Source organism: Arabidopsis lyrata (genome assembly GCF_000004255.2).
Source record: "Arabidopsis lyrata subsp. lyrata unplaced genomic scaffold ARALYscaffold_1, whole genome shotgun sequence".
NCBI classification, from domain to species: Eukaryota; Viridiplantae; Streptophyta; class Magnoliopsida; order Brassicales; family Brassicaceae; genus Arabidopsis; species Arabidopsis lyrata.
This window is the reverse complement of record NW_003302555.1, coordinates 6,223,619-6,250,485: the sequence shown is the minus strand read 5'-3', so window position 1 is coordinate 6,250,485 and position 26,867 is coordinate 6,223,619. Positions and strand designations below refer to the sequence as shown.

The following is a 26,867-nucleotide window of genomic DNA, read 5'->3' as shown; positions in this document are numbered from 1 at the left end:
TCTCTTTTTTGTAAAATAGATGATAAACTTTTATCTGTTGAAAGAAGTGTTTATTTTGGAAAATTATGAATTTTATGTCCATATGATATTTAAAATAGCTGGATTTTGTTGACCTCATTTCATGTCCTATATCTGTATGTACTATATTTAGATGATTTTGATAATTGCTGTTTTGAAAAGAAGATATTTCTTTGATAACGAAGTAATTATGAACTTTCCAAGATTAAACAAAAAAGTCTAGAGATATTTGATTTTGATTTTAGATATAATCTTGGTTCATATCATCATCTAATTCCTCTATATACATTTTTGCCGTTGTCCGAAACGTTTGGGCTCCGTAGGAACAAAAGGAGATATTTAAATATTGGGTCTATACTATCATGGGCTTCAAAGTTTAATTTCTTTTTGGCCCAAGTTAAGTCAATTAACATTAATCACCAATTAACAGAAATAATTTGCTTCACCATGCGACATACCATATGTTACACAAGTAATGTATGTACGTATAATATCATCAAAGTAAAAAAAAAATATAATAATAATATCATCACAGTGATCTATTAAAAATTAAATTTTCTGTTTTAATTCTAACAATACAATATCCACAAAATTTATCTATGATTTTTTTTTAAAATCACACTTATGCTTAATTTATGTTTCTTTTAGTCCTTCCACGTGATGTGATGCAAAAAAATGATACTGTATGTTGATAAAAGCATACTAGATAAATTAATAACAAAAATATCAATCAGTTGGAGTAATTATCAAAAGCGCATGTTTTTAGCTAAATCTGTGATTGTTTCAGTACACAGATGCATTAATTTAAACGCAAACGCTGATCTCTACATTTGCCAAACAAGACTAGCGTCCAAAAGTTGCGATTTGTTCACGTGCACCAAACCGCAGAGTATAATAATCTCTCTCACTCGCCACCATCTCCACTCTTCCCAATAAACTTCCATAACTGCATCAGCCCACTCTCTAGTCTCTAACTAACGAACTTCCAATTTCAAATTCGAAATTCTAAATTCTACTTTTAAGCATTCGTACGGAGAAAAAATGAAGGAGATCGCGATGAGGAATTCGAAGCGCAAGCCTGAGCCGACGCCGTTCGCCGGAAAGAAGCTCCGGTCGACGCGATTACGCCGGAAGAGAGCTCAGATCTCTCCCGTTCTTGTTCAATCACCTCTCTGGAGCAAGCAAATCGGAGTCTCTGCTGCTTCTGTTGATTCCTGCTCCGATTTGCTCTTCGTAGCTGATGACAACGTCTCCTGTGGTTCGAGCAGAGTCGAGAAGAGCTCGAATCCGAAGAAGAGTCTAATTGAAGAGGTAGAAGTTTCTAAACCTGGTAATAATGTGAAGGAGGTGATAGGCGATTCCAAATTCCGGAGGATTACGAGGTCTTACTCTAAGCTATACAAGGAGAAGGAAGGAGATGAGATCGAAGTAAGCGAATCGTCTTGTGTTGATTCGAATTCTGGTGCTGGATTAAGGAGATTGAATGTGAAGGGAAACGAAATTAACGACAACGATGAAATCTCTTTCTCACGATCCGATGTGACTTTCGCCGGACATGTCTCCAACAGCCGGAGTTTGAATTTCGGATCGGAGAATAAGGAGAGCGACGTCGTTTCAGTCATATCTGGAGTTGAGTGCTGTTCCAAGTTCGGGAGCGTTACCGGAGGAGCTGAGAACGAAGAAATTGAAATCTCCAAACCAAGCAGCTTCGTGGAAGCTGATTCCTCTCTTGGATCAGCCAAGGAATTGAAGCCGGAGCTTGAGATAGTCGGATGCGTCTCTGATCTCGCTTGCACTGAGAAATTCTCTGACGAAGAGGTTTCGGATTCTTTCGATGATGAGTTATCTGAGCAGCGTTCCGAGATTTTTTCACAGTATTCCGACTTCGATTACTCGGATTACACTCCGTCGATTTTTTTCGACTCTGGTAGCGAATTCTCTGAGAAATCTTCCTCTGATTCTCCAATTTCACATTCTCGCTCTCTGTATCTCGAGTTCAAGGAACAGTTCTGTAGATCCACAATTCCGAACGATTTGGGATCTTCTTGCCAGGAAGAAATTCACTCTGAAGTAAGTGGTATAATGATTTCATATCTCTTGGAATAGTTGCTAGTAGTTAGAGATTGAAGATGTGGTTATGTGCTTGAAATTGTTCACTCGATTACTAGTCTGTTTTGATCTGAGACTTGTTCTGCTCTGTGTTCAAGACTTGACTCTGAAATTTTGTTCTGGAATGAATCTTAAGTATACATTTTCGTTTTAGTTGCTAAGGTTTGATGATGAGGAGGTGGAAGAGAGCTATCTAAGGCTGAGGGAAAGAGAGAGAAGTCATGCATATATGCGGGACTGTGCTAAGGCTTACTGCTCCATGATGGACCGTACTGATCTCATCCCTCGTTTACGCTCTATCATGGTTCAGTGGATTGTGAAGGTGAATATTATCTTTCTGTTCAAATGCATTTGCTTATATATATCCATTGATCTCTGAATGTTGAAGCTCGGATATATGTATCAGTAGCAGAATATTATGAAGAGAATGAATGTTTGGAGATCTTGTTTCTGGTTTTAAGAATGTTTTAGCCTAAGGAAATCTATAGCTTACTTTGGAATCTTTTAAGGTTTATGTATCAGTAAGCTATGATATTCTTAATTTGTTGCTGATTGTCTTCTCCCTGATTACAAGCAGCAATGTTCTGACATGGAGCTTCAGCAAGAGACATTGTTTCTAGGAGTTGGTCTGTTGGATCGATTCCTGAGCAAAGGATCATTCAAAAGCGAAAGGACTCTAATACTAGTCGGGATTGCGAGTCTTACTCTGGCCACCAGAATTGAAGAAAATCAACCTTACAACAGGTACTAACCATATTCCATCTTCATGATTCTAACTTCCAATGTTCATTAGATAACTGTTCTGAATAGGAAAAAGATTATGACCATTACAAGAAACTGAGTATTACACTCAACCACTAATAATGGTCTTATACACACCCTTATGGTTTCTGTAAGCAATTAATGAATTGGCTTTTCATGTGTGTCAATATTGGATTATGTTTCTCAAAAACACTCTTTACTGCAAAAACCTTCTACAACACAGAGGAAGAGTTCAATTTTCTTCAGCTGCTCACCTGATACTTCTCTTTTTAAATAGCATCCGGAAAAGGAACTTCACCATTCAGAAACTAAGATATAGCCGGCATGAAGTGGTGGCAATGGAGTGGCTGGTTCAAGAAGTCCTCAACTTCAAATGCTTCACACCCACAATCTTCAACTTCTTGTGGTAATTAAAACCTCTCTTACTATATATTTTCATATTCCAAGATATACACACACAGAAAGTTACATATAACTATCATTTATACATCTCAGGTTCTACTTAAAAGCTGCTCGAGCCAATCCAGAAGTTGAAAGGAAAGCCAAATCCTTGGCTGTTACCTCGCTATCCGACCACACTCAACTCTGTTTTTGGCCCTCAACTGTAGCAGCTGCACTCGTGGTTCTCGCCTGCATCGAACACAACAAAATCTCTGCGTACCAACGAGTCATAAAGGTATCATCATCAGTCCCTTCAATAACACTTTAATACCTTTTAGTATCGAGAACATACAAGAATCTTCACAATCCCAAAACCTCTCTTTCTCTCCAGGTCCATGTTAGAACAACAGATAACGAGTTGCCTGAATGCGTCAAGGTATTTTCAGTAACACTCTCATTATATACGAATCTCATTTTTATCCACTAAACGTAAGGTAAGTGACTGTTTTCAAATTTGTGTTTCCTATACAACAGAGTCTGGACTGGTTGCTTGGGCAGTAAGCAATCAAAAAGAATCAAAAGCCCTAAAACAAGGACACAGTATACTCCGATACGAACACACGGTTATTATTACCATTTACAAAACAAACACAAGGTAAGTAATAAGAAATTCCTCTACAGATTTATATACTTAATCGAGCTGGACTTAATTAGCTCTTGGGAATTATTAGGCCCTCATTTGTGTCGCCATATACATTTAATTCTTATTTTCTCCAATTCATTATACAATATTCTTAAAACATTGTATTTCCATGTTTAAAGTTTCCTCTTTATTACGTCTGATATATAAACAAGCTACAAGCTACAAGCGAAATCATACAATAAACAAACTAATTAATCTTAACTTATAAACAAGCTTAATTAATCATGAGAAAAGTCGATTGAAAGTAACTTGGAGATTCATTATAAGTACCGCAATAGATAGTAGAGGTGGGATAAGGAAGACTACGGCAACAAGTGGTGGCAGGATTAAGAATGCTCATAAGAGTACAGGAGTAGAGACAGAACAAACCGTCGCAAGGGATGGAGATTTTGGAACCTTTAAACCGGTGAATAGGTGAAATGGGTGGGTATGGGGAAATTTCATGTACGATTCCATTGGTAGAAAACAACATAGTGTCAAAAGCTAGACGGTCGTATCTTGTTTCACTTGATATTGTGAGGATTCTCGCTTGCTCTCCTAGAGATTTCTGAAACCTAAAGTGTCTATCTAAGAAAAACTTTGATTCTATCGTTCCTCTCCAATCTCGCGACACAGCTTTGAATCGCATCAGAGATCTCACCTGAAGCTTTACCAGAATATCTTCTACAATCTCTTGCGGAATTTGTCTGCATCTTCTTTTCTCTTCCTCCATCTCTACGACCTAATTAGGGTCTCTCTTTTCTTAAATCAGGGTTTTTACTTTCTTACTTTTGTTAATTTTTAAGTACAAAGGCTAATTTATTAATCAATGTTAGTGGACATCCACCGATCCACGTTGGACGGCAATAATTATCTAAACCTATCACATACTTGTCGTACTTATCAGCAAGTAACAAAAATATAGTAAATTTCGTGGTTACATTAAAAATTAAATTTTTAACCTAATTAATTGGCTAATATAAAAGTATTTGTCTGCTGTTTGTGTAAAATAGCTCTATTCCTCGACTGTCCAAACCTAAAAGCTTCGTTCGTCATATTTCAATGCCGGTGAGCCAACTCTTTTTATTTGACTCTCAAGTATAATTTCTCCCTCGCTTTAGTAACATTCCACGGGTTTAGGCTGATTAATATTATTTACAGTAATCCAGGATTGTTAGGTAATGCATCATCAATATAGATATCTATAATTGACTCTTCTGTTTTTCACGTTTAATCAAAATTTGCTATGGTGACGACCTTGACTTTATAAACGGTAGAAATCGTTAGAGTTGATGCTTGATTCTCGAAACTTTCATCTTGTTCTACCTACAAAGCTACTATTTTAACTTATAAATTAGAAAAGAGTATTATCTAATGTATTAATAAGGGGTATAAATGAAATTTGTTCATTTTTCTTAATTCGTGTAAAAAATGTTAAAATGACAGTTTTTGTAAAACAAAATGAGTAATTATCTATTTGGTATATTAAGAAAAGTTGTGAACCAGTTGAACCTTACTAATTACACTCGTCATATACTAAAATAAACTAAAGAAAGCTTAGAGTTTTAAAATAAACTAATTACCTTCGTTACTGTTTTTTTCTTTATGCTGGTCAGAAGATAAAAGTTCTAATCTCTACTATGAATAAACTTTTATGAACTCTTACTAAAAAGAGACAAGCAGTAAAATTTAGCGAAATATTTTAAAAGGATAATAGATTTTAAGGTTGATTATGTGACACGAGTTGTTATGCTAGTCTTCAATCAGTTAGTTTGTTAGCTTGTTATGACATGCATCTACATCTAATTTACACAACATCTACTCATGTAGGCATTTATATCAATATCGAATTTGTATCGGAAACTCGAACGTTGCAAATTTGACATGCCAGGCGTGATCTCCGACGCTACTTCTTAGCCATCTACTACATCTTACACACAGCTAGCTAGTTACATCATATCCATGTTGACAATTTCTCATTAATCATGTATTCGTGTTACACTCATTTAACTCGCGATGTTATCGTGGTTATGGCGTGAAGCTAATATACTTGAGGCCCCACGTATCCACGAGACTGCCATCGCTTAGATAATGGGCCTTCGCCTGAAATCAACGACATGAGGACCGGATCTCTTAACTGGGGCTCAATTACATTTAGTTTATAGATCCATTAAGAAAATCCATGGCCATAAATATAAATTCAGTTTGTGCAAAAGAAATAGTATTCAATAATTATACTGATACAAGCAATGCATATCCTATAATATCATTGTTATGAAAAGTCAACGGCTGTGTGCCAATGCCAGATGCTTACAAAAACATAGGTAAGAAGAATATGACAAGTTGGGGCATCAATAATACGTTACGTGTTGACTTTTCCATTTTTAAATTTTTTGATATATTCGGACCTGGTCCATTGTCCATTTATATTCTTGAGACGTAAATCACCTCATAGTATTGTATTATAGATTTAGTTCTGATAAATACAATTAACAATATCTTAATCAGTAGCCGATCAAATTTAGATTATAGTATTTCTTTTCAGTTTCATTCATTTGCATCGTTTTGACTGTTTCAGAGAAAAGGTTCATAAATATTTGTCTTCAAACGTGGTAAAGTTCAATCGATGGGAACATTTGTTTTATTTTAATTGGACTTTGAATATAAACAAAGGATTTTATACTTAAAAAGACGATACTTATTAGCCTTGTTTGAAAAATCGCTAGGCGCTAGTCGGGCGCTCGGTATGGGCCTAGCGATTAATCGGAAAATCGGATTAAAATCGGGGATTAATCGGGGATTAGTTTTAGGGTTATTTTAATATTTTTAAAATATATTAATCCAATATTGTAAAAATTTATGATTTTTATTACAAATTTATGATTTTTATTAAAATTTGAACACAAGTTATTGTAAAACATCACAAACTCTCCATTCAAATGATTGAATAACAAAAATAAAAAGTTTTTTTATACTTGCAATCTAAAAAATAATCGGGGTATATAAGATTAGGCGGAAAGTAATCGGATTAGGCGGAGAATAATCGGGTTACTGATTTTTTAGGGGATTAGTCATTAATCGAGGCGGATAGGGTGGGCCTAGCGATTAAGCGGGGAGTAATCGGGGCTAGGCGGGGATTTTTAGAACAGGGCTTATTAGTAATTGTCTAATAAATTTCACTATATTCTCTTGTCCGAAAAACCGCGTCTAGTGACTCGTGTGAACACTTTGAACCAAAAAAAGAGAAAAACAACCGTTAACTTATTTTATGCTTGAACTTGCCGAATCTATAATGACAAAAGTACCCTCAATACTCTCACGCTATTACACTTGTGCCACTGAGACGACCAAACTTTTTTCCCACCGTTTTACCAATCTCTCTCTCTCTATATCCGCTTCGTAAAATCCACTCTCTCTCTTTCTCTCTTTCTCTCTCTTTCAACGCCATGATCGGAGAGAAAGATCTCGCCGGAGATGGAGAATGCTCTCGAACCAAAACATCAAAGCCTCGATTCTCTAATCTAAACAACCAAACTTATCAAGATGACAAAACCGGTCAGTATCATCAGAAAGGCGTCGACTTTCTCAACGTCCGGTCCAATAATCCCGATGGTGGGTTCTCTTCAAAATCATCACCCAGATCAGGAAACGAGCTCACTCTTAGCTATCTCTGCGAAAACCGTGAACTTTCCGGTAAAATCGCTGAAAGTCTTGGTCAAAAGGGGAAAGAAGTAGTAACCTTTTCTGAGAATTCGAGCTACGATGATAAATGGGTCGAGAGAGATTTCTTCAATTTGAGAGAAATGAATCCGAATTCTTCTAAGCGAAAGGCTCACGAAGAGGAAGAAGAAGCTGAAGAAGAAGAAGAAGAAGATAAGAAAGCCAACAAAATCGAAACCCTAAATCTCTCTTTAGCTTTACCTGATGTTTCTCTATCTTTAACGGCGTCAAACGCCGTGAAAAGGCCGAGAGTGACGAGCGAACGAACTACGACGTCGTTTTCAAACGATTTCACGGCGACGGCGCCGTCGATGTCTTACTCTTACTCTCACCCTTTCTCTCACAACATCAGCTGCTCCATGACTCGAAACTCCACAGATTTCGATTGCTCCGTTGGTAAAGACGACCATATCTGGTGCGCCGGTGAAGGAACCAACGGATCTGTTCACAGCCGATTCAGACCAATCGGTGACGGCGGCGTTGCGCTCGCTAACAATCCAATTTCCGGTAAACCTTCAAGCTCTGCCGATTACTCTTTCTTCCCTTCGGAGTTACCAGCTCGTCCGGGGAATGAAGTCACGATCTCCGGCGATTCGAGGAAGAAAGTAGCTAACTTGGAAGATAACGATGCGGTTAGATCGGAGAGGGTTTTATACGACATCGTTTCGAAATCGATTTCTTCTGTGGCTTTGATTATTCAAGGGATGGCTGATGAAACTTTGGAATCAGCTAAAGAGTATTTGAGGAACTTGATTGATTCACCGGAGAAGAAGGAGAAGCTGACGAATCTTCAGAACCAGATTGATAAAAGATCTGATCTTAGCAAAGAGACGCTATCGAAATGTGTTAAAGATCAGCTTGATATCTTGGTAGCTGTAAGAACAGGGCTTAAGTATTTCCTCTCTGGTAAGATCAGAATCCCTATGAACGAATTGGTAGAGATCTTTCTGTTCTTGAGATGTAGGAATGTGAATTGTAAGAGTCTCTTGCCTGTTGATGACTGTGAATGCAAAATCTGTTCCAACAACAAAGGCTTTTGTAGCTCTTGTATGTGTCCTGTTTGTTTGAGATTTGACTCTGCTAGCAATACTTGTAGTTGGGTTGGTTGTGATGTGTGTTCGCATTGGTGTCATGCTGCTTGTGGGATTCAGAAGAATTTGATCAAACCGGGACATAGTTTGAAAGGTCAGAGAGGTACTACTGAGATGATGTTCCATTGCATTGGATGTGCTCACAAATCAGAGATGTTTGGATTTGTTAAGGATGTTTTTGTGTGTTGCGCCAAGAATTGGGGACTTGAGACTTTGATCAAGGAGCTTGATTGTGTTAGAATGGTTTTCCGAGGAAGCGATGATGCAAAAGGCAAAGCATTGTATCTCAAAGCCAATGAAATGGTTAAGAAGTTGGAGAGTAAACAGATTTCCCCGCTTGATGCTTCTAACTTCATCATTCAGTTCTTCAACTGTAAGTTCTCAATTTCTACTTGTATAAATCATGGTTTAGATCGAAGATTATTAACAAGTAAAACCTTATGGATTCTATAGATTGAAGGTTGATTCTTTCCTTGTCTTATCATAATTTATTGCAGATGCGGAGTCAGTACCAGAAATTCCCGACCCTCCGAGAGAGCTAATAGTTGCAGCAGAAACGAGCTACAGAAAAGACGAGGCATCTGTGACGCCTTCAACATCCAAGGATCAAAAGAAGAAGAGCTTTGCGTTAACTGATGCAATGATGAACAGTTTTGATAGTTTAGAAAGCATGGTGAGAATCAAGGAGGCTGAAACAAGAATGTTCCAGAAGAAAGCGGACGAGGCCAGAATAGAGGCAGAGAGTTTCAAGAGAATGATAGAAATGAAGACGGAGAAGATGGAGGAGGAGTACACAGAGAAACTATCGCGTCTGTGTCTGCAGGAGACAGAGGAGAGAAGAAGGAATAAGCTGGAGGAGCTCAAGAAGCTTGAGAATTCGCACTGCGATTACAGGAACATGAAGCTGAGAATGGAGGCTGAGATTGCAGGATTGTTGAAGAGAATGGAAGTTACAAGACAACAATTAGTATGAATGATTCTGAAAAACAGAGCCTCTCATTATCCATTGCTCTGCTCCTTGTTTTTGTTGTGGGAAATATCAAATTAGTGACAACTGTTTTATTTGTTTCTCTGGTATTGTCTTCTAAATTTTCAATTTTTTTTTTTAATCTATAACTTCCTCTTTTTTTTGCTTATATTTACAAATATACATATTTTATATGATTATATAATATATGTATTTTGTATAGAGTAAATCATTTACTGCCGTATATATTTTGGTCTTAAAAAGTTGATCATAAAAAAAGAATATGAAAATGAAAGGACAACTAGTAGTAGTAGATAAGAATTTGAATTTTGATAAAAATTTTGTTTTTAGATAACTAAAATATTTCTCATAGTCATTAGGTGACTTTTAGTAACACATACATAATAAACCTATTTCATTTATCCAGTTCTACTTCATCAAAAATACATACCACTCAAGACATCTTTATTGTTAAATAATACCCCAAAACATTAAAAATATTCTATTGAGAAAGAAGTATAAAGCTAACTGAATGGTAGTGGCATGAAATTTTTTGGGCCGTTAAAGTTGCTTTCTGACCTGGAAAATTTACCACTATAATTAAAATATGCAAATTATTACTTTAAGTAAGCATCAAAGATCAATCACAAAAGAAGAAAAATATCCGAAGTAAAATTAAATATCAAATAATCACTCTCATGACCAATTAGATATCACACGAATCACATCTACACACGAAAACAAACAAACAAACAAACAAGAATTCGTAGAATTATAAAAATAACAACGAAAGATTTGATGTTACAAAAAAAAAAAAAAAAAAAAAAAAAGATTAAAGGTGGGACTAATATAGTACTCCGTCAGTTGTAACGGCCAAGAGCGACGGAGAAGTCGACGGAAACGCCGAAGAGTAGAATGGCTAAGCCGAGGAAGTTAATTAGACGTGACTCAGCGTTTGTGCTCTGACCAAGCATCGTAGCTCTCTCCATGAGTCCGGTCAGTGCTGCCACAATACCCATATAAAGTAGAGCCCGACCACCTAAGACGTGCCACGGCATCATCCTCGTTCTTGTTCCCGACGATGATTGCGGCGCTAAGAATGTGAACGCACCGAATAGCCACTGTGAAATTATACAATTTCAACTATTTTATCCAAGTTATTTTTTCCGATTTTTATGTAAGGTAACGTTAAATTAATATTTATGAAGTAATTAAATAACCTGGACGCCGAGGAGGATGAAAGTGGTGAGACCGATCCAGGAGTGAAGAGAGACCATGTCTTTTAGGTTTAATTTGTCGTGGAATCTAAAGGCGGCGCAAATTCCGACAATACCTAGAACTAAGCCTATTAAGTGAAGCCCACCGTGAACCATTTTCTGAACCTGGTGCGACGCGTACGCCGTTTTGTACGTCATCATTGCTGCATCACATGATCAACCAATCATTGTCAAAAAGAAATTTAAAACATTCAAAATCTGGAATGTAACTTTTCTTCTGCAGAACGTCACGTGTGTACGGTTTATTAATTAGAGGGAAAAATTCAATATACCGATCACCAAATAAACCTATGAATAACACTAAGCCAAAAGGAAATCATCATTCTGTATATGGGCGAAACCTAACGAGATTGAACGGGCTATATGCATGGTTCGGTGGCAAATTTCAGCAAAACTTAACTGGTTCTATACTCAAATCATCCGTATTTTGTTGTTTATTTTCTTAATTAGATCGTAAAGAAATTACCTTGGCCCACGAGGAAGAGAAATCCACAGTACATGAGAAATGGGTGCACCTATATAAGTAATTAGAAAAAGATATTAATTCAGTTAATAGGTAAAATGATTAAATTCTTTCACGAATGTATACATTTTTTAGATCAAAGGTTCGCAATCGCATATGTATGTATCATAAAGTATAAAAATACAAACTTACATTTAAAACCTTAAGGGGGTTGTCGGAGCCATACTCGATGCCTTCACGGTAATGGAGAAGCCAAATGAGCATTAGAACAACGGCTAAAATGCCAAAGAAATGAGCCACAAGTGTTGGAAGCGACGAGTGACGCTTTGAAGTTGTTCGATCCCCCGAGAGATTCATTCTCTTGATTGGTTTTGATTCGAACCACTTCTTGTCCAAGAAGATGATGACTCAATCACTGAAGAGAGAGAGAGAGAGAGAGAGAGAGAGAGAGAGAGAGAGAGAGAGAGAGAGAGATATAGAGAGAGAGCGAGAGCGAGACAGAGAACAAAAAAGAAGAGAAGAGAAGAGAATGTGCTAGATAGAGTATCACCTGTTCTGTCGGGTAAGGATGATATCTAAAAGGGTTATTTATACTAAAGTGATTGTTTTGTGAAAATAACACAAACAATATATAAATGGAAACTTAAAATCACACGTAAGTGTTTACGCCAGATATGTCTAATATATATGTATATACCTCTAACAAATGCTGATGGAATTGACCCGGCCGGTAAGATTGATTCGACAACAATCCGGATAAAATTGTGGTTTAGAATCCTTGAACTCGTCCGCAAGTCCAATTTTTCATATGCTGTACAAAACTGAAATATTGTGCCATTTTCATATGATTTTTTGTTTAATGTAAAAAAAAAATGACGTTTAAAAATGTTAAGTATCCAAAGCGATGATTTTTGTCTATACTCAATCGATTCTTATTTTTCTGAAGGGACTAAAATATTTTAAGAATTGGTATAGGAAACCAACCCAATTGGTAATTTTTTCTAGTATTTTATAATTGTTATGCAAGATACTGTATTGGTGAACGAACTAATAGCTTACGTATAAGGGTTTGGAATAAAAATGAAGAGGCTTCTATAACGAAGACAGCTAAGGGTTTCAACTTTCAATGTTTTGGAATTTTTTGTACGTTTGATTCTAATCTCATCTATCTAACTCACTTTGTCCCTACCTTCTATTGCCTTTTTCTAGAATGCAATCTTAATTATTTGATGTAAAAAATTATTTATCTATATGTTGAATAAAGAGAGCGATCAAACACGTACAAATTAATAGAGGAGACAGAGAATTCCATTACTACGTCCAAATATGTTTTGTTAATTCTTAAATTTTGAGAGGTAGGACAGAGTTTAAAGATGTAAGAAACAAGGCTGGTGATCGCTTTGACATAAAGAGCGGCTGGATAATAGTTTTTTAAAATTTGTAAAACATAAAGATGGATTCAACTAGGGTGAGAGGCAAGGAAGGTATCCCCAACCAAACTATACAAATCGTTACTATATAATAAATTGAAAATACTAACTATAGTAATTAAGGATTTGGATTTACAAAAAGTAGGATAAATAAATTTTGTTGAACTAAAAATTTGAACCGGGAATTAGTTTGGTTTATAGATTTTCTTAATTATACCAAAGGACTCCCTGCGTGGGTCGCTCATATAATCTCCGGTATTTTTTTTTTGTTTTTGTCTTTTGACTAATACAATGTCAATTTCTGGTCAACTATCTTGACCAAAATATCACCAAACAAATAATTTGAACGATATGATTATCTTAGTTGAATATAATCTAAATATTTATGTGATAACATTTAGGAAGTATAATATCTCTTTGACTATATGATCAAAAAATTGTATTCTGATAGTTTTTCAAATGAATTAGTTCATTCAAATAGCATAAATATATGAAAGAATCTATGATCAATTACTGTGAGTTGTAAATAATCAAATATTTCCAATATTTAGAGGGGAAACTATATCAGGCTTTGCAAAATGAAGGCCCATTCCATAGTTGTTTCTGACGGTATGTAATCGCATGGCCTTTATAGCTTACAATTATCAATCATATCACTAGACAATAGTTTACCCGACTTCTATTATTGCGCTAATTGCACAAAACCAAATTTCGGATCGTAGCCGTTGGATCCAGCAAAAACTTAAAAAATTACCCACATGCATGGGTGGAAATCCCCATAAAGAAATTAACGGCTGCGATTGGCCAACGTGAGATTTGATGCAAACAAAACAAATCTCACGTGAATATTCCACATTGGGATCTTCCATTAGATTCCATGAGCTCAGAGCAAACGGCGCACACGTTAGCAGAAAACTCTGTTTTTTCGCTAATTTGCTCCCAGCAGACTTATTGGGACGATGACCGTTGTTGTGAGTTCCCAAATTATTACTATCATTTTTAACTTTTCTAACAAAAAACAAGAAGAAACAAATGTTTATTTTGTTTTCGTTACCAAATCTATACACAATAATGATATTAATGTAAATTGCTTTATTTATGTAACGCGTGAATTGACGTGGACCTACTTACCTGACAGACACTGGTATTCGTCCACAAAGGGTATTAACGGCGTCGATGTTGCCGTTAATTGCGCTGCAGAAATAATTTATCTGTTTCAGTGACATTACTTACCAGTGGGCACCATCGAGAGAGGTCCAACGGCTACTTGATGCTGACGTGGACGAAAATGTATATACGTCAGCACTCACAGGCCATTCACAAAAGTAGCCAAATTTATGTAATGAAGTCAGAATAGCTCATACAGAGTTACTTAAAGAGTTTGGAGGGTCTTTTTACCAATCATAGTTACTTGATTATAGTTCTAGTAACTAATTAAAGTTGCGTTAGTTCACTAACCTGTACGACACCGTTTTGTCAAATGGCTGGCACCTATCGGGCATTCATTGGCATAGCTACGTGGTGTCAAAAGTTCCATGATCCAAGTCCTAACCACTCGTTCGATGATGCCACCGTAACGTGTCGGAGCAACGTTTTTTTTTTTTGGCGATGGGTTTATTTTGTACGCGAATCTCGTTCTACCGAGGATCGTTTTGTTTACTAAAAGGCAAATCCATGAATTATAATCACTTGATAAGGATATTTCAGAAATGTATCATCAAAATGTTACGTGGTTGCCACATGTGGAAGTGTTGTCATGTTGGTCTAGACCAGGGATCGATTCCCCGCAAGCGCGCAATTGTTAGATTTCCACTTTGCCACATGGATATGAGCCCTTGCTTTCGGCCCATTTGCATACCCGGAGAAAGAGTCTATCTGTGGGTTGCACCTCCCCAAGAGATTAGTTTGGGCCCCTCCATAAGTCTGGAATTCCCCTAAATTATAAAAAAAAAAAAAAAAATGTTACGGCAAATGGAGCAGTTTCCGGCTACACATCACTTTTTATTTAATTTTATTATCTTACCTCTACACCTAAAGCTTCGACACAACTTGTTTCTTTTTCATATTCAATGATTTCACTTTTTTCTTAAAATGTACCCGTGTGTCTCCAACTCACCATTTCTATCCACACTTGCATGTTAATAAATTTCTTTGATTTTAGATATGTATTTTGATCAGCTAAAAAGATATTGTTTTATGATTCTTTTATAGGAGGAATACTTCAGTTGATAAGATTCTTTTTTTATTTTAGGCGAAAAAGATTCTTTTTATAATTATAACAATTTAAAACGGAAAGAAAACGGATTTGATTTTTTTTTTAATTCCTACATAAAATGTTACAATGATTAAAACATATTTTGTTTACAAAACTTGTAAACTTTCATCTGTATAGATTTTTAGTTTTTGTTTTTTTTCTTTTTGTCTGAAAATAAAAAGATTGTAGTGTTAGTGACTCTACCTGTGACTATTTGTCGGGACACATGTGTAAGCAGCAAAGCACCCTATGCTTTCTTGCTACTCTTGTTCTTTTCTCCCCTGTCTTTAATATCTTTAAGAAAAAAGATCTGATCGTCCAAAAAGTAAAAACCCATCCTTCAATGGGAAAAAAGTAATTAAATTTTGTATATGCTAAAATAAAATTGTAATAACTAATAAAAAAGTCGATATTCCACGGATTTCCTTAAAAACATGAATGTAAAAAATAATACTAGATTAAGATTCCATCAGTCTAATTGCCAATTAGTATATCATGGAAAAAAGTTAATAGCCTTTAGAAAATATTTTGCTGGTCCAATGCAATAAATTTATAAAAAGTAATTATGGAAAAACACAAGCTGACATATTATTTATGAAGATTAAAAGTATAAACCAACCATAGCCAGAAGTACTCTGCCTCAAACTCTATTTCTTTCACTATCCTCTCTCTCTCTTTCAACACAGCTCCAAAACTCGTCCTCAAGACGCTATTTATCCATTTAAATCTCTTCCCTTTTCGTCCTCATAATACTATACACAGAAACGTTTACACTCATAACAAAAATGGGTTTTATAACTCGATTTTTAGTTTTCATGTCACTCTTCACCGGTTTGGTTTCTGGATTTGCTCTACAAAAGCTTCCTTTTATACAGTTCGACGAAGGTTACACACATCTCTTTGGTGACCAAAATCTGATTGTTCACAGAAATGGAAAATCTGTCCGGTTAACGCTCGATGAGAGAACCGGTTTGTGTTCTTGTTCCTCTGACTTTGTTCTGTTTCTTTTAACCTTTTTAACATGATATTCTTCTTAAATTATGCTTACAGGTTCTGGATTTGTCTCAAATGATATTTACTTGCATGGCTTCTTCAGTTCTTCTATCAAATTACCAGCAGATTACTCTGCAGGAGTTGTTATCGCCTTTTATGTAAGCAACAATCTCTATTCTGTTTGATTTTACAAAATCCCACCATGGATATTCATTAGTTTTGAGCTTTTTGGGTCCACTCAAAACTAAATATTTCTCATGATTTTTTTTTTTTGCCCCACTGATTTTAGAAAGCACAATCTTGAAACTTTTTTTTTGTTTTCTCAGCTATCAAATGGAGACTTGTATGAGAAGAATCATGATGAGATAGATTTTGAGTTTTTGGGGAATATTAGAGGCAAAGAATGGAGGATTCAAACGAACATATACGGAAATGGAAGCACACATTTGGGCAGAGAAGAAAGATACAATCTTTGGTTTGATCCAACAGAGGAATTTCATCAATACAGTATCCTCTGGTCTCTTTCTCACATCATGTAAGTTAAAAACAACAAACTCATCTTAATTAGATTCTTAATCATCCTCTTAATTAACTATACATAGTTGATAGTTTAACACTCTCCCAAAGCTCATCATGGTTTTGAAACTCAACTAGCAATAGTTGGATTAAAAAAAAAACAGAGGATTTAGATGGCTAGTTAAAAAGCCCTTAGGCTTTATGAGTCTTTTAATGATCTTGGGGATGGAGACTCTTTAGCCGTTACTTGATATATCTATTTAAGGAAAGGTGGGTTTATGCGAGATGGTGACTTGAATTTAATTTTATAGTATGTAATAAAGCTGGTAGATTTAGCTTCTTGTTTTAGAAAGTTGTTTGATTTACAGCTTTCGATTTTTGGCAACAACAGAGACCCAAACAGAGTATTTTGGAACAAAGAATCTAACTCCAGTTCACTAAAAGCTGGATTTTTACCAAAAATGTCATCGTTTAGATAATAACATTCATGTGAAAAACAATACCTTCATTTTTGTATTTTTTTTGCAGATTTTATGTAGACAATGTTCCGATCAGGGAAGTCAAACGCACGGCGTCAATGGGCGGTGACTTCCCGGCGAAGCCAATGTCTTTATACGCAACCATATGGGATGGCTCCAAATGGGCGACTGATGGAGGCAAGTACGGTGTAAATTACAAATATGCCCCTTACGTCGCTCAATTCACTGATCTGATACTCCACGGCTGCGCCGTTGACCCCACTGAGAAGTTTCCGAGTTGCGAAGATGAAGAGGTCGAGAATCTCCATCTAGCATCGGAGATAACGGAGTCTCAGAGGAACAAGATGGAGATTTTTCGGCGGAAACACATGACTTATTCGTATTGTTACGATCATATGAGGTACAAGGTGGCTTTGTCTGAATGTGTGGTGAATCCGGCCGAGGCTAAACGTCTCAGGGTCTATGATCCGGTCACGTTTGGTGGGATCCCTCGCGGTCACCGTCGTGGGAAGCACCGGAGCAGGGCCGTTTAGCCGGAACTGAGTCAATATGAACCGGTGTATATTGTTCAGCTAGAGGGCATTTTTGGCATTTTCTGTCTTGTATAGGGATATAAATTATGGACTGAATAATGGAATGACACCGGGATATTTTGATTTCCATAAAAAATTTAAAATTATCGTGTAACAAAATATTAAGAAATTAATAACATTTCATTTTTCAATAAATAAATAAAATTGGCCATTTTATAATTAAGATATTCTACACAAAAGAAATAATAGAATGATGAGAATATAAAGTAAATTAAAAATATAATGTAAAACTTGCATACAATGTCAATAGAAATTATTTTCTTGTCTTTTGACTTCTTCATCTAAATAAGCATATATGTCATTATCTTGGTTTTCAACATAATTGAGTACGTTTGTTTACCTGGTAACAACAAATGTTCAAATATGGGTCCAACTCCAATAAATATTGTTGACTTAATAGTCTATTTTATGTAACAATATTACACATTCACATATACACAAGGTGTTAATGATAATGTCATTTCGAGGTACATCGATGATAGAACTTGTGGGTCCGTTTGGGATGACTTGTGTTGCGTGTGAGGTAAATTTTAACTTTAACAAATGGTGCTCCACACCACATAGCATCTGCTTAGTGAAGGGCATTAATGTTTTGTTTCATTTTATTTTATTTTGAGAATCATGTAATAGATGAATGCCATATGTCTTTCTTAAAAAAGTTAAATACCATACAAAACTTAGGGCCTGATTGGTAACAGCTGTAGCTTTACATTTTTTGATGTAGAAATATGACTGTAGATTTATTTGCTGTGGCTGTAGATTTTATTGCTGTAGTATTTTGGCTGTAGAATTTAAAATTTTGGAAAGTTGAAAATTATGTGTTTTAGGAAAAAAGGCTTTCTACAGCCAAAAAAATGAATTAAGGAAATATTTTGGCTGTGAGAAAAAAAAGGAAAGCCAAAGCTTCTAAAACTTGATTGGATGTATTTCAAATCTTTAGAAATTTTTTTGCTTTGTAAAGACTTTAAAGCACTTGCCAATCAGATCCTTAATTAGTAGTTTGGTTAGGATCACATAAAGAAAAGTATGATAACAACGGCAACAATGATCTATATACGTGTCATCTTAGTATATGCAGACTTGGTTAATGGTTATGTATATAGTTAAATCCCGACCATTAATTAATGATACCAATGACTTTGGTAAAGAAAGAATAAAACTCGTAATTAGTGGGAGGTAATGCTTGGAGTATTAGTCAAGATCAGCTTGTCGACTACTAATCTGAATTATCTAAGAGCATGAGTAAAATTTTTTAATATTTATAATATAATTTAGTTATATTTTAAAATTAAAAACTAAAAAGAAAAACAAATCCAATCAAATTTTACCATGTGTGAAAGAAATCTCTAGAGAAGTTCTCATTTGAATATCGATTCTCGTTTTTCACTCCTCCTTTTCATTAATTTTTTTTTTTAATATTATTGAGAGATTTGATCAGAGACTTTCACGGTGGATACTCTAAACTCTAAAGGATCATCAATGAAAGTTCGAAACAACCCATAAAGTCAAATCTCATTTATTTAGAGGATTCACCAAAATTCGTCCTCTTTTTAGAAATCTGTCGTCAAACGGATCCGAACTTTAACAAAAGCCGTGACTTACTCATGGGGCCATAGCCATACATATATAGGGATTTTGAATCTTATCTTAATACTACGGGCCATAAGGCCCATTTAATCCAAAGCAAAAAAAAAAGTGACGTGATAATCATATTTTAGTAAATCAGCATCTTTAAAAGGATGCGGAATCTCGATTTCGTTCCAAATCTGATATGCATAAAAATAGAGGGACCTAACATAAACAAATTCGATTAGTTTAGTGAACTAATCGAAATTTAGCACATGACCAAAGAAAATTGTAAAAATTGCGAAACTGTCAAAGTCCGAATTATTAAAATTTCTATTTTGTTTTGACAATCCGAAGGATTTTTATGAAGAAAAAGAAGAGTGATAAAGAGAGTGAGAAATGTGAAGTGATCAAAGCCACCGTTTAAGACTCTGTTAAACGCATGCGTCTTAACTAAGCCAAAACAAATCTTTCTTATTACCCATTTACACACAAACCTCTTTCCTCAAAAACCCTAGATCTCTCTCCCTCTCTCTCTCTATCTCTTGTCTTTTGCCTTTTACGAAGCTTCCCTTAGTTTATACATTACTCTCAGCTCTCTTTTATTTACACAGCTTCACGTTGAAGACGAGTTTCTCTATTTGCCAGATCTGTTTGTCTTTCACTCTTCATTTCCATCATAAACCCTTCACATTTCTGGTGATTGCTCCTCTAATTTCGTTTTGGGTTTTAGTTTTTTCATCCGAAATTTACCTCATTTCACATAATTTCTTCGTGGGTTTTGTTTGAATTACGTTAATTCCCAAGATTTTGTGTGTGATCTCGTTGAATTCGAAGTAAAAATCCGATCTTTTTTTTTTTCTTGATTCTGCAGATCTGTTTGAAGGAAGCTATGATGACTTGTGTTTGTTAGAGTGAAAGAAAAAAAGGAACAGTTTTTATCTAAAGATACTTGCTTTTTTGGTTTGTTCTTGATTGTTGCCACGAAAATGGCAATGCCACCGGGAAATGTTACTACTCCGTCTGAGAAATTGCAGTTTCCTCCTCCTCCCGCTAATTGGATCCCAGACGAGCGAGATGGGTTTATCTCCTGGCTTCGTGCGGAGTTTGCTGCGGCTAACGCGATCATCGATTCGCTATGTCAACATCTACAAGCAATTGGGGATCACAACGAATACGAGTCTGTGATCGGAAGCATCCATCACCGTCGCTTAGGCTGGTCTCAAGTTCTTACTATGCAGCAGTTTTTCCCAGTTGCAGATGTTTCTTACAATCTTCAACAGATTGCTTGGAAAAGGCAACAGCAAATGCCACCTCAAAGGCATTACAATTCTGATCAGGTTGGGAAATTTGGAGGAAGGAGATCAGGGCCTGGGTTTAACAAGCATCATGGTGGTGGTTACAGAGGAGCTGATTCGATGGCGAGAAATGGGCATAACTCCTACACGAATTCGGATTTCCATAGTGTTAGCAGTGATCGTGTTGAGCATCGGGAGGAAGCTAAGCTAGCAAGTGATGTTAAGGCATTGTCTGTTGCAGAAGAGAAGAGAGGTAATCTAATAGTCTTTGTTTTGGCTTCAAGGCTTTGCTTGCTTGTAAGGAAAGAAAACTTTTTTGCTGTTAATTCCTATCTGCAATTTGGTTTTGAGATAGTGCATTGTGTATTGCTGAACATATTGATGGTGGAAGATTCGTGTTTAATCTGTGGTTTAGTCTCTAGACTCTCTCTGCTGTACAGATAATGTAAGTTTGTTTCTGTATTTGTTTGTGGGATAGAGGGTAGTGAGAAACCGAAGAGTGATAGTAAAGTCGGGAAAAAATTGGAAAAATCTGAAACTCAAGAGGAGATAGTGAACCATAAGTGTAACTCGGCTTCTAAAGGTACTTTGGAAAACCTGACTTCTCGGTTTTACACCTGATATTAGACTTTGTTGTAATGTTCCGTTTATGTGTTGCTTCTTTCTTTCAGATAACAGTCTCAGTTCTGAGCAAAAGGAGGAGGAGAAAGATAAAGAGTGTCCGGCAAGCATGGTAAAAACTTTTGTGGTCCAAGAGATGTATGACGCGAAAATGGTGAGTCGATCTTTTTCATATATCTGTTTATAGTTTACGGCTACGACACCAAATTGCTGAGTTTTGTTGAGTAGGTTAATGTTGTCGAAGGATTGAAGCTATACGACAAAATGCTTGACGCAAAGGAAGTTTCTCAACTCGTTTCTCTTGTAAACAATCTGAGACTTGCTGGAAGAAGAGATCAACTTCGAAGTAAGAATCTTGTTTGCCCTACTGTAATGATTTAACTTGTTTCTACTCAGGTCTTAAACCGTTGGTTAATGGGAAACAGGTGCATATGTGGGTTATAAACGGCCAAATAGAGGACACGGACGCGAGATGATCCAACTCGGTCTTCCCATAGCTGATACGCCGCCTGATGATGATAGTATCAAAGGCAAGTCCTTTAAAATGGTCTTTGCTGATAATTTCTGTGTATTGGTTAACATAAGATTATGGGTTTTATGCAGATAGAAGAATAGAGCCAATCCCATCAGCTCTTTCAGACATCATTGAACGTTTGGTCTCAAAGCAAATCATACCTGTGAAACCAGACGCTTGCATCATTGATTTCTTCAATGAGGTTAAACTGATTGCTAAATTCTTTAAAACCTCTAAAACTATCTGTTTCCGTTTTCTTAACAAAGTAGGAGTTTTCTTGTGTCTTCTCTGTTTGTGAACCATAGGGAGATCACTCGCAGCCTCATATGTTTGTTCCCTGGTTTGGACGACCCATCAGTGTCTTGTCCTTGTCTGAATGCGATTATACATTCGGAAGAGTCATTGTCTCTGACAATCCCGGCGACTACAAAGGCTCTCTCAAGTTGTCTCTCACTCCCGGGTAACTGATTCATATCACTTATTCTGTAAAGTCGAGATCTTTCAATCCTTTTATCATCAATTATATTCGGTATTTTGAACTTTGAACAGATCGGTTCTTTTGGTGGAAGGCAAATCCGCAAATCTTGCTAAGTATGCAATTCACTCAACCCGGAAGCAACGGATACTCATCAGCTTCATCAAATCTAAACCGAGAAACTCCATAACCGGATCTAACTGGGGACCACCGCCTAGCAGATCGCCAAATCACTTCCGTCACCCAACTGGCCCACCTATACACTACCCTGTTATCCCGTCTACTGGTGTCTTGCCCACCCCGTCTCACCGCCCACCAAACGGAGCTGCTCAGCCGATTTTCATCCCCCCTTCTCCTCCACTTGCCCCTCCATTGCCATTTCCATGTGGTGTACCAACCGGGCCAACTGTCTGGCCAATGTTGCCACCTCATCCACGACACCAGCCGCCACCACAACCTCGAATGCCCATCCCAGGCACTGGTGTGTTCCTCCCACCCGGTTCAAACCAAGAACTGGTTAAACAAGGCTCCCTAGAGAAAACCGACAACAGCAACGGAAGCAGCAACACTGCAGAAGGAAAGTTAGATGTGAAGACGAAAGAAGAAGCTCGTAATGGAATTGCTGGAGGGGAATGCGATGGCAGCAACGGGAAACAGAGCAATTAGTAGCTGGAGAAGAGAAGATAGAGCAAAGAGAGAAACTAGTTTTTGGGAGATGAAATCTGAGGTGCAGTTTATAAACTGTAAAAAGAGCGGCGAATTCGATGGAAATGTCGTTTGTTTTTGCCACTTGAGAAATTATTTTTAGGAGAGAGTCAAAAACAAGGAAAAGAGACGAGCAAAATTTACCCGTTTTCTACTCTCTAAAATCATTTATATCTCTATCCTTTCTATTAAAATTCTATGTCTCCCTCGTTACGCTTACACTTTGATCTTCATACTACGACTGAATCATATCTTTATACATATACCTTTGTTTTTAACAAAAGTGTCTCAACATTCTCAAGAAAGTTGATTTTTTTTTAATGGTTTCTTGGGATTCGAAAGCTTAAGCCATGAGCCTTCTCTCTGTTGTGATACAAGTTCCAGCTGGGTTCAGTCCCATGGTCCATGGCAATGGCCCATGACTTTATTCCCTTCTCCACTCATAAAGTCATTAAAATAACATAAAGCCTTATGAAATGTAATCATATTTCTTTTGGGAGATAATTTGGTATGAGCAAAAGAGTTCTTACGAATTCAAATATGAGATATCCTGGGCTTGTGAAATCATGTAACAAAATCTCATCCACAACATAGAGTTGTATATCATTTATCTTATCATATTATCCATTATTTACTATTTCTTATCTATATATACATGATTGAAGAGAATCTGAGCACAGGACAAAATACATGTAACAGAATCATTATCAATCTTTATGGATGAGAATCGGACCCAGTTGTGTCTGTCCCTACAACTACACAACACTACTGTAGGCACGCATGCTTCTGGAAAACTTGTTAATCAAATTGGATAAGAATAACGAAAAATTAATTATTTTAATATGGAAGCGTAATAGAGGATGATATTTACATTTTAATATGCTCAGATTCGATATGTATATATATGCATGCAGTTTTTCTAGTTATAATCACCTATCTTACAAAATTTCAATAAGATTTTCTTTGAAAATGTACTTTTTATTCAATAAAGATTTCATTGACTTGTTTTCTGATGCTGCTGATACGTTCTTGTCATATCATAAATTCATAATGTGATTCCAAAATTCAACGAAAGAATATATTCATAACTTCATATATATATATATATAGTACACCATAAATAATTATTAGAATATGGGCTTCCAACTCAAAACCAATTGGCAATGAGTGGAGTGGCCCATATCCCTTATATATTACTTAGGATCCCTTCTAACTTCCGATGTGGGACATTATGTCCTAATAATAATTACGTCCGATTAAATTGGAATCAAGAAGCGAAATAAAGCGCCTCCTTGTAAGTCTTCCAATGATGCAAAACGTGCCCAAAAACATCATAAAAGACTACACGCAGTTCAGCTTCTGAAACGTGAACCGACATAAATCCTTGTCCGTCGTAGTAAAACTTCATCTGCTCTTTTGGTTCCAAGTAGTTCACGTCACCTCCTTTCCACGCCTTGGATCCACCTCCACTCGTCATAAATTGAATGTTACTATATGCAACCAAACATGATGACATTTTTAATTTTTTTATCCTCCCGTGGACCCGTACCTTACAATAATTGATTAATAAAAAAAAGTTAACGAACAAATAAGTAAACCCTTTATTCTACCTGTCCACGCTGCTTATGTGCTCTAAACAATGATCATGCCCGTTTACGTAGAGATCCACTTCATTTGCCTAGTAGATCGAGAACAAAAAAAAAAACAAAAACCAGATTTAGATCGATATTTTCTATTTCACGTGCATTTTAGTGAAAACTTTATGAATTGAATTGTTTTGTTACTTGGAGAATAGGTAAAAGGTGCTTCTCCAACTCAATGGTGTTCCCGTGGTGCCCTGCGCTTTTAATCGTATGGTGACCAATCACTATTTTCCACTTTGCAACTGACTCTCTCAATGCCACGTCGACTTCCTATATTATTAGAGTTGCATTGGCATTAGCCTAATTGGCATATTGTTCTCCAATCATTTCGAATTACAGAATTAATTAAAAACGCGATTCCAACTGTGTGTTTAACATCCAATCATAACTTTGTAAAAAAAAATCCAATCATAACAAATGAAAGGAAAGTTTTGCATGATGGAATATTTACTTTAAAAAATTGTTACCTTTAAGAGATTGTTCAGATATGTCTGCCTAGGTAATACGCCGCTCCAGTCATAAACATGCTTATTTGGTTGGATAAAGTATTTATCGACGAATGGAGTTGTGTCCACGAACAAAAAGTCGACGATCTCTGTTCGACGAATGGAACAAAAATAAAAATAATTGGAGGATTAATAAAATGTTTCTAAAATCTTAGGAGAGATTTTTATTCGAGGAATTACCAGCATTTACAATGAAAGATCTCATGCAAACCCATCTGTTGTCCAAAGCCCTGAGCATAGGGCTAAGTTGTGCCCTGACGTCACCTCTATAATCATGATTTCCTAAAACTTTAGGTTAAAGAAAATATAATTAACACATTGGACCATATATCGTTGAGAAAATATCCAACGTTTTTTTATTTAAAGATGATTGAATAGTATACATAGTACTCATTTACCACTATACCAAGGTTTCTGCAAGCTCGGAGTGGTATAAATGTTGATAAAAGAATCTTGAAATAGAGGATCGTGCAAGCTGTTTAACCCATTGTCATAAAAATTATCTCCAGTAGAAATTACAAAATCGATGTCTAATTTGTCTCCGATTTCTCCCATCTGTTTAAATTTTGGGTGAAATAATTTAGCATAAAGATAATTAAAAACATCAGTATAAAAGAAATCATCAAACTCGATCAAAATTTTTTTTTTATCATTGGGTTCATCTGCAAAAAAAAAAAAAAAAAAAAAAAATCATAGGTAGAATATCTTCGTACACTTTACACACACTATTGAATTTGCATGATATATATATGTACAGGCGAGGAAATATATATATAGAAGTAAATAAATTGGAAGTGAAAATAAGAAGTAATTAACAAACCTGAAAAGCTACTCGGGACTGGTTATACGAGCCTCTTCTTCCCCAGTCTCCGATGACGAGAAAGCTTACTGTACCATCAGGTTTCGCCGGCTGCAGTAGCCTGCGCAGCTCCGCCGTTGAACTATGGGTGGAGAATATAATAATCAAATTATAAACGTAAAATATTAAATTTACAGGTTTATGTTTTAAGGCAGCCATTGAGAGATTAGAAAAATGAAAAGCAAAAGATGAAGAAGATAAGGAAAGGAATGGTTAATTTTGTTGTGTGTTTGTATCACTATATATGTAGGCCATTTTGGTTGAGAAATATGAATAAACATTATTAATTTGCTATAGGCCATTTTTGCTTTATATTTCACGTGTTTAATTGAACTTTTTGATTTTTCATTTCATTACAATAATTTAAATTGATACCCAATAACAAATAAAATGACAACAGAAATTTAAAACATATAAATAGTGGTTGAAAAAATATGTTAAAATGTTTAGCAATAACAAATCTAGGAGCTTTTGGGGATTTTTTTTTTTTGGGGATTAATATATCATAAATTAATGCATATTGTACAAAAATAAAATACTCATCGTTCATTTTCAAAAGTACGACTAATTAAATGTTTTATTGTACCATCAAGGGAGCGCATTGAGAGGTTGGAAAATAAAAGCTAAAGCGGAAGACGATAATGTATATATGGTTGATTTTGTTGTGTTTTTAGCTCTATATATGTAGACACTAGACAGTAGACACAGTAGTCTCGAATGTATATTCTAATCACATAAATTTATTTTTTAAATAGCATTTTAATAACGAAATCTACTCGAAAAACGATTTTGAAAAGAAATTCACGAAGCTCGTATCCTTTTATGTGTTGTCATACAAGAAGACATCATAAACGCCCATGCCACAAATTTGTCGGAAATTGCAATTATTAGCTTTGAGTCACACATTATTGATGTGAGTCTGCGAAAACTTCCAAATTTCTCAAT

General features: G+C 35.9%; 6 protein-coding genes across 8 annotated transcripts; 4 read left to right on the top strand and 2 right to left on the bottom strand.

Moving 5' to 3' along the window:
* Positions 1-703: 703 nt before the first annotated feature.
* On the top strand, positions 704-4,117 carry LOC9326137 (cyclin-SDS). Of its 2 annotated transcripts, XM_021010378.1 has the most exons (7): positions 762-2,088; positions 2,282-2,449; positions 2,705-2,871; positions 3,167-3,295; positions 3,385-3,565; positions 3,662-3,706; positions 3,805-4,117. In XM_021010378.1, exons 1-7 carry the CDS (start codon positions 1,060-1,062, stop codon positions 3,829-3,831), a joined length of 1,746 nt encoding a protein of 581 aa, XP_020866037.1. In that variant the 5' UTR covers positions 762-1,059; the 3' UTR covers positions 3,832-4,117. The 2 variants fall into 2 exon arrangements, with proteins under 2 accessions (XP_020866038.1, XP_020866037.1); XM_021010379.1 differs by lacking the exons at positions 3,662-3,706; positions 3,805-4,117 and having other exon boundaries at positions 704-2,088; positions 3,385-3,435; positions 3,473-3,556.
* Positions 4,118-7,161: 3,044 nt separating this feature from the next.
* On the top strand, positions 7,162-9,891 carry LOC9326136 (protein OBERON 3). The gene is made up of 2 exons (XM_002892780.2): positions 7,162-9,136; positions 9,261-9,891. Exons 1-2 carry the CDS (start codon positions 7,399-7,401, stop codon positions 9,734-9,736), a joined length of 2,214 nt encoding a protein of 737 aa, XP_002892826.1. The 5' UTR covers positions 7,162-7,398; the 3' UTR covers positions 9,737-9,891.
* A 490-nt stretch (positions 9,892-10,381) lies between these two features.
* Positions 10,382-11,907, bottom strand: LOC9328888 (probable transmembrane ascorbate ferrireductase 3). The gene is made up of 4 exons (XM_021011821.1): positions 11,663-11,907; positions 11,474-11,522; positions 10,951-11,150; positions 10,382-10,851 (listed from the first exon to the last, which is right to left on the bottom strand). The coding sequence occupies exons 1-4, from the start codon at positions 11,825-11,827 to the stop codon at positions 10,591-10,593; spliced, it is 675 nt and encodes a 224-aa protein (XP_020867480.1). The 5' UTR covers positions 11,828-11,907; the 3' UTR covers positions 10,382-10,590.
* Positions 11,908-15,673: 3,766 nt separating this feature from the next.
* On the top strand, positions 15,674-17,804 carry LOC9328887 (probable xyloglucan endotransglucosylase/hydrolase protein 28). The gene is made up of 4 exons (XM_002892779.2): positions 15,674-16,123; positions 16,205-16,305; positions 16,474-16,682; positions 17,192-17,804. Exons 1-4 carry the CDS (start codon positions 15,940-15,942, stop codon positions 17,673-17,675), a joined length of 978 nt encoding a protein of 325 aa, XP_002892825.1. The 5' UTR covers positions 15,674-15,939; the 3' UTR covers positions 17,676-17,804.
* Positions 17,805-19,707: 1,903 nt separating this feature from the next.
* Positions 19,708-23,197, top strand: LOC9326135. Its single transcript, XM_021012013.1, has 9 exons — positions 19,708-20,000; positions 20,176-20,852; positions 21,078-21,182; positions 21,271-21,374; positions 21,449-21,566; positions 21,646-21,750; positions 21,824-21,936; positions 22,040-22,194; positions 22,284-23,197. Exons 2-9 carry the CDS (start codon positions 20,291-20,293, stop codon positions 22,873-22,875), a joined length of 1,854 nt encoding a protein of 617 aa, XP_020867672.1. The 5' UTR covers positions 19,708-20,000; positions 20,176-20,290; the 3' UTR covers positions 22,876-23,197.
* A 754-nt stretch (positions 23,198-23,951) lies between these two features.
* Positions 23,952-26,236, bottom strand: LOC9328886 (purple acid phosphatase 3). Of its 2 annotated transcripts, none has more exons than XM_021012014.1 (7): positions 25,884-26,236; positions 25,462-25,618; positions 25,244-25,351; positions 25,025-25,152; positions 24,699-24,827; positions 24,525-24,592; positions 23,952-24,404 (listed from the first exon to the last, which is right to left on the bottom strand). In XM_021012014.1, exons 1-7 carry the CDS (start codon positions 26,079-26,081, stop codon positions 24,182-24,184), a joined length of 1,011 nt encoding a protein of 336 aa, XP_020867673.1. In that variant the 5' UTR covers positions 26,082-26,236; the 3' UTR covers positions 23,952-24,181. The 2 variants fall into 2 exon arrangements, with proteins under 2 accessions (XP_020867673.1, XP_020867674.1); XM_021012015.1 differs by having other exon boundaries at positions 25,462-25,725; positions 25,884-25,982.
* Positions 26,237-26,867: the final 631 nt, after the last annotated feature.